At 45.0% G+C, this 9330-nt stretch overlaps 1 protein-coding gene across 1 annotated transcript; it reads right to left on the reverse strand.

The window, feature by feature from the left end:
* Positions 1-2958: 2958 nt before the first annotated feature.
* On the reverse strand, positions 2959-7075 carry ppcs (phosphopantothenoylcysteine synthetase). The gene is made up of 3 exons (XM_078425109.1): positions 6501-7075; positions 4545-4648; positions 2959-3835 (listed from the first exon to the last, which is right to left on the reverse strand). Exons 1-3 carry the CDS (start codon positions 7033-7035, stop codon positions 3503-3505), a joined length of 972 nt encoding a protein of 323 aa, XP_078281235.1. The 5' UTR covers positions 7036-7075; the 3' UTR covers positions 2959-3502.
* Between the last annotated feature and the right edge of the window lie 2255 nt (positions 7076-9330).

Here is a 9330-nt window from a genome sequence, read left to right on the forward strand (position 1 = left end):
GAAAATAGGTGCAAGAGGCGGCCATTTGGCCCTTCGAGCCAGCATCGCCATTCGTGGTGATCATGGCTGATCATCCACAATCAGTAACATGTGCCTGCATATCCCTTTATTCCACTAGCCCTTAAAGCTCTATCTAACTCTCTTTTAAATTCATCCAGTGAATTGGCCTCCACTGCCTTCTGTGGCAGAGAATTCCACAAATTCACAACTCTCTGGGTGAAAAAGTTTTTCTTCTCACCTTAGTTTTAAATGACAGTTTTGTGTGGAAAAAGTTGCCCCTCGGGTTCATATAAAAACTTTCCTCTTTCATCTTAAACCTATGTCCTCTGGTTCTTGATTCTGCTACTCTGGGTAAACGACTGTGCATTTACCTTATCTATTCCCTCATGATCTTGTACACCTCTACAAGATCACCCTCATCCTTCAAGGAATAAAGTCCTAGCCTGCACAACCTTTCACCGTAGCTCAGGCTTTTGAGTCCTGGCAAAATTCTTGTAAATCTTCTCTGCATTCGTTCCAGCTCCCATCCTTCCTGTAACAGGGTGACTAAAACTGAACATATTGCTCCAAACGTGGGTTCACCAATGTTTGTACAACTGCAGCATAATATCCCAAAATACAACACCTCACACTTATCTGTATGAAACTTAATTAACCATTCCTCGGCCCACCTGACTAACCAATCAAGATCCTGCTGCAATTTTTGATAACCATCTTCACTATCTACGATGCTACCCACTTTTGTGTCATCTGGAAAATGTATTAATCATGCCTTGTACATTCTCATCCAAATCTTTGACATAATCCACAGCAGCAAGACCTCAGTCATAGGCCTCCAGTCACCACCCTCTGCTTAATTTCTTGAAGCCAATTCTCCCTGGATCCCATGCGATCTAACCTTCCAGAGCACCCTACCACGTGGAACCTTACCAAATACCTTCCTGAAGTCCATGTAGACAATGGCTACAGCTTTGCCCTCATCAACGTTTTTAGTTACTTCAAAAACTCATCAGATATGTAATACATGTTCTCCCACATTTTAAACAATGCTGACTATCCCTAATCAGCCTGTCTATCCAAGCCCTTCCGAAATAGAGGCACAACATTAGCCATCCTCCAGTCCTTTGGCACCTCACATGTATCTAACAATGATTCATATATCTCAGCCAGAGCACATGCAATTTCTTCTCTAGTTTCCCAGTGTCCTTAGCTATATCTGATCAGGCCCGGGAGATTTATCCACCTTTATGAGCCTTAAGATGTTTAGCGAGAGTCCACGTGACACTTCCATTAACTGCCCCAAGTCTTCACTTCTTTCTCCACAGTAAACACAGAGGAGAAATACTAATTTTGGACCTTGCCCATCTCCTGCAGCTTCGCACAGAGATGACTGCTTTGTTTTCAAAGGGGCTCTATTCTCTCTCTAGTCACCCTCTTGCCCTTATTGAAATCTTTCCCTTATAAATTCTCTTTGGGTGTTCCTGAATACCCATTAGACCCATCTCCAGTCCCCTTATTGCCCTTCTGATTTCCTTCTGTTCATCACTTGAAATACTTCAGTCTGAAGAAGGGTTTCGACCCAAAACATCACCCATTCCTTCTCTCCAGAGATGCTGCCTGACCCGCTGGGTTACTCCAGCATTTTGTGTCTACTAGAAATACTTCATTGAATACTGTATTATAAAAGAACAAAATTTAGATAATTAGAACTGGCATGATAAAATCATTCAAATTGTACTTGAGCTCTTAAAAAGTTCAGTTTTGGATATTCATTTAATAACATGGCATCTTTAAATCAATGGTTTAGGTGTGGACAGCTGTACTGTCTTGGATGGTTGAATTAAGGATACTAAACAAAATGTTATTTTCCCCCAGTCCATACCCGTCTCTGTACTATCAGAGCAATCTGTCTTGGTCAGAGATGTCCTCATTCTTCAGGAAACGGGGCTTCCCCTCCTCCATTATAGATGAGGCTCTCACTAGGGTCTCTTCTACATCCCGCAGCTTTGCTCTTGCTCCCCCTCCCCCCACTCGCAACAAGGACAGAATCCCCCTCGTTCTCACCTTCCACCCCACCAGCCAGCGGATCCAACAAATCATCCGCCAACATTTCCATCACCTACAACGGGACCCCACCACTGGCCATATCTTCCCATCCCCTCCCCTCTCTGCGTTCCACAGAGACCGTCCCCTCCGTAACTCCCTGCTCCACTCGTCCCTTCCTACCCAAACCACCCCGGGCACTTTCCCCTGCAACCGCACGAGATGCAACACCTGTCCCTTTACCTCCCCCCTCAACTCCATCCAAGGACCCAAACAGTCTTTCCAGGTGAGACAAAGGTTCACCTGCACCTCCTCCAACCTCATCTATTGCATCCGCTGCTCTAGATGTCAACTTATTTACATCGGCGAAACCAAGCGCAGGCTCGGCGATCGCTTCGCTCAACACCTGCGCTCGGTCTGCATTGACCAAACTGATCTCCCGGTGGCCGAGCACTTCAACTCCCCCTCCCATTCCCAGTCTGACCTTTCTGTCATGGGCCTCCTCCAGTGCCATAGCGAGGCCCACCGGAAATTGGAGGAACAGCACCTCATATTTCGCCTGGGCAGCTTGCAGCCCAGTGGTATGAACATCGACTTCTCCAACTTTAGATAGTTCCTCTCTCCCTCTCTTCCCCTCCTCCTTCCCAGATCTCCCTCTATCTTCCTGTCTCCACCTATATCCTTCCTTTGTCCCGCCCCCCTGACATCAGTCTGAAGAAGGGTCTCGACCCAAAACGGCACCCATTCCTTCTCTCCCGAGATGCTGCCTGACCTGCTGAGTTACTCCAGCATTTTGTGAATAAATACCTTCGATTTGTACCAGCATCTGCAGTTATTTTCTTATACTAATCTGTCTTGGTGCACTCACTTCAACTAACATAAAAACTCAAAGATGAGGAAAGATTGCAATGACTGGATAGGAATGCTTTAATTTCACCCATTTAAACTGAATGCACATTAAATACAACTGTGATATGTAATGACAATTATCATTTGAGGAAAATTAAAATGCAAAAATATACAATTGCATTCAGCGATCTACAACTTTTCTCATGTTTGAGGATTGATACTGTAAAATTCTGACTTAAGTTCATAACTTATTCACCATTGTTTCATTAACTATATTAATAGTTTTAGTCCCATCCCATTATACTGGTGCATTCTAGTAATAAAAATACCAAGATTGTGTTCCTTTTAGTCATGGAAAGCTTCACCTATTTACCAATAAAATGCCACGTTGCTTTTTATTAGGCGGAACTTTTTGAACGTGGCTTCTGATTGCTTTTAGTGTTAGCCTAGGTCACGTTAATTTTAAGTTTGTTTTTTAAAAAGCATGAAGCAGAACACCTGGTTGTCCAGACGGCTTTGTTCACATTGGCAAGATTTCATTATGCAGTTCCATCACGTCAGCAGCTTTTTTTTCGTACAGCTTTTGCATGGTAACTCATCTCCCATCTACTTATGTGGGATTTTTGCTCTTTTCCATAAAATTAGTATGGCATTCGCTCAAATGCTTCACAATTTTCTCTTCAATTTCATGGTGTTGCTGCACTTCGTTCTCCGAAAGTTTTATATCAACTTGAGAGTCCTCGGTGACTATGAGAACGTACATCCTCCGCGTTTCAAGTGTATTAGCAACAACAACCTGGTGTCTGTAGGTTGCTAAAGCTTTGCGAGCTCGAGCGAGCAGCTGTGATGAATCTGTCTCCAGTTTGAAGGACGTGACGAATGCTTGAGGAGCCCAGTCCTTCACTAGAGGAGTGAGCATCTTGGGAACCATTTGCATACTTAGCTAAAACAAAATACAAAAAAAAATGTTTAAATGTCCATGCCTTCCACTACATTACAATATTTTTCAGAAAATTGTTTGTTGCATCTCAGTGTTAATCTTTTCTTAAACTTGAGAGGTAGTCTAACTGGAAATGAAAACTAGTACAAATTCAATCCAAGTTGTCAATGTTATCAAGGTGTAACGATTTTGCATCTTGCATATGGACTCATTGGGCTGTCCTGTGCATACTGTACTGACTGGGGAGATTGTGCCTGTGTACAGCGATAGTCTGAAGAAGGGTCTCGACCCGAAACGTCGCCCATTCCTTCTCTCCTGAGATGCTGCCTGACCTGCTGAGTTACTCCAGCATTTTGTGAATAAATACCTTCGATTTGTACCAGCATCTGCAGTTATTTTCTTATACAGCGATAGTCTTGCTCAGCTGTATGGGAAAAATGTAGATCACTGTACCTGGTACACAGGACAATAACGAATCCATTGAACCATTCCTATTCATAATTAAAGCTCTCTCTTAACTGTACCAGATGTAGCAGACAAGGTTGTGCTGTGGGAACCCACCCATGGAAGACGGAACCTATCTGTATGGAGCTCAGAGATGTGTGGTGTGTCCATCACCATGCCCGTCGGAAACCAGCACCACTGCGTCGCTAATGTTTTCAACGATTTAAAATAAAATAAATAAAAAGATGTAGTCAGACGCTCACATCACCTGCAGAGGATTAGCCCCCGACTGGATCTTGTGCTCTGGCATCTCTGACGCAGGAATGAAGAAATCCGACACAGCTGCTGCGAGGTAGAACATGGCGTTTGGTCCTATAAAAAACATACAATGGCACACTACAGGTCATCCAGTAGATACTCCTGACCTAGCATATCCTTAGCAGGGTAGCTGTGGAAATTCGTCTTCATTCTACTAAATAGCTCACACAAGTTATTGATATTTGTTCTCTGTTCAGACCATTTTTTTTCAGCATCAGTTCATAAAGCTCATGGTCCAAACCAACATCAAAGGAAATACATAACAATTTTAATCACATCCGTCTGGAGGAAATGCTTTATTGTAACACTTATTAGTGCAGCAATACGTACTTTCAGTGGTAATGCATATCAAATGAAAAGTAGAATGCAATACTTCATATTCAAATCTGAATATTGCAAAAAACCTCATCAAATATTCACCTACTTTTGATCAGACTAAGTGCTATTTTCCCTCCAATATCCACCCGTTTTAATGAGTCATCAACTGGTCTATGAAAGCGTTGCAGATCTGATATCACATGAATATTACTGCCAACAGCACAAGTCCTTACTTTATTCATAAGCATATTATATGATGCTTTATATAATATTCTAGGCGTCTTGACCAAAAATGTCACCCATTCCTTTCCTCCAGAGAAGCTGTCTGACCCGCTGAGTTACTCCAGTGTTTTGTGTCTATCTTCCTTCTTACACATGCAACTGAAACATTCTATCACAACTAGAGTTGTCCTGAACTACTATCTTCCTCATTGGTGACCCTCGGATTATCTTTGATTGGACTTTACTGGCTTCATCTTACACTAAACGTCATTCCCTTATCATGTATCCTCGGTGTAAACCAGCATCTGCAGTTCCTTGTGAATGATGGGTAGGAACTGCAGATGCTGGTTCAAACCGAAGATAGACACAAAAAAATGCTGGAGTAACGCCGCGGGTCAGACAGCATCTCTAGCAAAAAGGAATAGGTGATGTTTTTGTAGTTGAGTAAAAAGGTAAAAAAAGTAAAAAGGTAGTTGAGGCCAGTTCATTGGCTATATTTAAGAGGGAGTTAGATGTGGCCCTTTTTGCTAAAGGGATCAGGGGGTATGGAGAGAAGGCAGGTACAGGCTACTGAGCTGGATGATCAGCCATGATCATATTGAATGGCGGTGCAGGCTCGAAGGGCCGAATGGCCTACTCCTGCACCTATTTTCTATGTTTTAAGTCAGGACCTTTCTTAGTGGCTCTCAGTCTGAAGAAGGATCTCGACCCAAAACGTTACCTATTCTTTTTTTCCAGAGGTGCTGCCTGACCCGCTGAGTTACTCCAGCACTTTGTGTCTATCGAGACTCTTCTTCAGACGTGAAGTTATATAGACACAAAAAGCTGGAGTAAGACGTGAAGAAGGGCCTCGACCCGAAATGTCACCCATTCCTTCTCTCCAGAGATGCTGCCTGTCCCCCTGAGTTTCTCCAGCATTTTGTGCCCATCTTAGCTCTTAGTTTCTCATGGGTTCAGAAAGCACAATCTGTTTCATTTGGCCAGAGGCGACAAGCTGCAAACTATATCATACACCTTGAATAATTCTACATGTGTTGGAAGGAACTGCAGACGCTGGTTAAACACAATAAGATAGACACAAGAAGGGTCTCGACCCATTCCTTCTCTCCAGAGATGCTGCCTGACCCGCTGTGTTTACTCCAGCATTTTGTGTCTACATCTCCTGTTTAAGAAAATAACTGCAGATGCTGGTACAAATCGAAGGTATTTATTCACAAAATGCTGGAGTAACTCAGCAGGTCAGGCAGCATCTCGGGAGAGAAGGAATGGGTCGAGACCGTTCTACAGACTGTCTAAACCAGCATCTGCTGTTCCATCCTGCAGCTTTTTGATGGGTGTATCCTTGTGGCGGATGATGTTGACCTACCGTTGTGGTTGAGGGCCTGGGCGGCCGCCCTGAGCAGGTAGAGGTAGTCGGACAAAGTGCTGAACTCGAGGGGCAGGAGGAGTCCGGCCTCCCTGACGGCCGCATAGCGCTGCAACGCCGGCACGATGCCGGGCAGCGCGGCCTGGTCGGCCTCGACCCTCCAGCAGCCGGTGCCGGCATCCAGCACGACCTTCAGCGCGTCCAGCAGGTTGAGGCCCGAGTAGCGGCGGGAGAAGGGGAAGAGGGAGCGCTGCCGGTGCAGGAAGACCACGGCGTAGCCGAGCTGGAGGAAGTGTTCGGCGGACACGGCGCCCCGCCAGCCGCTGCTGAAGTTGTCGAGGAAGCGCACGGTGCGCGACTCCAGCGGCACCTTGGTGCCCCCCGACGTGACCAGCACCAACCGCCGGCTCTGCGCCGCATGCCGCGCCGCGAACTCGCCCAGCGCCCGCAACGATGCGGCCGCGTTAAGCGGCGGCGCGTAGTCCGAGAAGAACTCGTCCCATTCCGGTCCGGCCGCTGCCGCCGCCGCCGCCATGACAACCCGTCCCACCTCAATCTCCGTCCGCCGCCATGACAGCCCGTCCCGCCTCAATCTCCGTCCGCCGAGGAAACATTCTCCCCCGCGGAACGTTCCGCCCGCCGCACGGGTTACAGGGAGGGAGAGAGTCCTGGAGTAACTCAGCAGGTCACAGAGTACACACACACACACACACGCGGCGTGGAAACGAGCCCCTATGGTTGATTACTGCGCAAACACCTCATAAGTACTTATCCCTCGCAGGCATGTGTCGCCCAACTTAAATCTTTACTTAATTCAACTCCTAGGGTGATGGTCGACAGCAAGCAATGTATGGCTATTGTGTTCCAATAAAAGTGGTTTAGTCTTGTGTGAGACATGCATGTTATGACATTTGGTTGGATTGAAGTGACTAGAGCAGTGATTAAATTTTGTAGTGTGCCTTTTTGACCAAGTTGAGGAGATCTAGTTGCTCAATCCCCTTTTTAAATGACTTAACATCAGGAGCAGCACGTGTGTTGGGTGGTAACATATTCCATTCCCTTATCGTCCTTGGGTAAAGGGAATATTGGTAACAATGTTTATTGAAATTTAGAGAGTTGATGATGTAGGGATCGGTATTTTGTCTCGTTTCATTGCAGTTGGTGCTCTGGGATTACGGAAGATTTGATGGCGTGATTTTGTGAATCTCCTTGTAAATTGCAATAAGTCTTAGCCTGATTCTGCGGAGCACTAAGGTATCCCATCCGAGAGAAGTCAGCATATTATTCACGCTTGATTTGCGCTTGTAGTCATTGTATACAAAGCGAGCTGCTCGGTGTTGTACTTTCTCCAGGGAGATCTTGTTGTTGTTGTTGAAAGGATCTCATACAGCTCCACAATACTCCAACTTGGGCCTGACCAAGGACTTGTGGGCGTTCTCTTTGATTGATGTACCACGTGCGTGAAAATCTCTTTTAAGAAGGCCGAGAGTTCTATTTGCTTTGTTAGACACTTGACTAATATGTGTCGCCCAACTTAAATCTTTGCTTAATTCGACTCCTAGATATGGATGATGGTCAACAGCAAGCAATGTATGGCTACCCATATTGTATTCCAATAAAAGTGGTTTAGTCTTGTGTGGGACATGCATGGTATGACATTTGGTTGGATTGAATGACATCTGCCGGATTTTTCCCCACTCACATAGAGCATCCAGATCCCTCTGTAAGGCCAATCTGTCTTCTGGTGTTTTAATCCCTCAATAAATTATGGCATCATCTGCGAAGAGTCGAACTCTGGACGAAACTGCATTTGGAATGTCATTGATATACAGTAGGAAGAGCAATGGACCCATGACAGTCCCCTGTGGCACACCTGATGTCACAGGAGTTTCAATAGACCTTCAAGAGAACTCGCTGATATCTCCTTGTCAAGAAGATCTCAATCCATTTTAAGAGGTTGCCATCTATTCCTACATGGTTGAGCTTGTACAGAAGCCGCTTGTGGGGAACCTTATCAAAAGCCTTACTGAAGTTTAATATAATCAGGTCAGTCTGACCCTTGTTATCGAGTGACCTGGCTAGATCATCGATGAGTGCCGCCAGTTGGGTTTCACATGATCGACCCTGTCTAAAGCCATGTTGGTGGTTTGTTAGTACCTTCTGGAAGTTAATATGGTCCATAATATGTCGGTTGATTATGTGTTCGAGAATCTTGCATGGTATGGAGGTCAGTGAAACTGGGCAGTAATTTGTAAGATTTGTTCTATCTCCTTTTTTATAGATGAGGACAATGTTAGCATTGAGACCTCTTGACCCGAAACGTCACCCATTCCTTCTCTCCAAAGATGCTGCTTAACCCGCTGAGTTACTCCAGCTTTTTGTGTCTACCTTCGATTTAAACCAACATCTGAAGTTTTTCTTTTCCTTCTTCAATCACACTGTTCATTAGAAAGAAAGGGAGGTTGTTTAGGTTATATGTGTATATATATTTACACACTTTTTTTTTCCATTTATTATATTGTTTACAGGGTACTATGTTGTGATGCTGCAAGTAAGAATTTTTGTTGTTCTATCTGGGACACATGACAGTAAAACATATGTATCCCTGTCATTAGCACATCCTCCCCAGCCAACAATAGACCATTGTGGGCTTCACCCTTCCTGAGGTCATCTGTTGCCAGCCCTGTTTTGTTCTGGCCTTCTCTATATTTCAGTATGAAGAAGGGTCTCAACCCTAAACGTCACCTATCAATGTTCTCCAGAGATGCTGCCTGACCCGCTGAGTTGCTCCAGCTCTTGGTGTCTATCTTTGGTATGAACTAACATCTGC

The sequence above is a fragment of the Rhinoraja longicauda genome, chromosome 30 (assembly GCF_053455715.1).
Source record: "Rhinoraja longicauda isolate Sanriku21f chromosome 30, sRhiLon1.1, whole genome shotgun sequence".
Classification (NCBI taxonomy): domain Eukaryota; kingdom Metazoa; phylum Chordata; class Chondrichthyes; order Rajiformes; family Arhynchobatidae; genus Rhinoraja; species Rhinoraja longicauda.

What these genes read in the sequence shown, in the direction of transcription:
- ppcs (XM_078425109.1), bottom strand. Translation starts at nt 7,035, where the DNA reads ATGGCGGCGGCGGCGGCAGCGGCCGGACCGGAATGGGACGAGTTCTTC. An exon ending in CCAGGCCCTCAACCACAACG is followed by an intron (nt 4,649 to 6,500) that starts GTAGGTCAACAT and finishes TGTTTTTTATAG; the next exon opens with GACCAAACGCCATGTTCTAC. An exon ending in CGGGGGCTAATCCTCTGCAG is followed by an intron (nt 3,836 to 4,544) that starts GTGATGTGAGCG and finishes ATTTTGTTTTAG; the next exon opens with CTAAGTATGCAAATGGTTCC.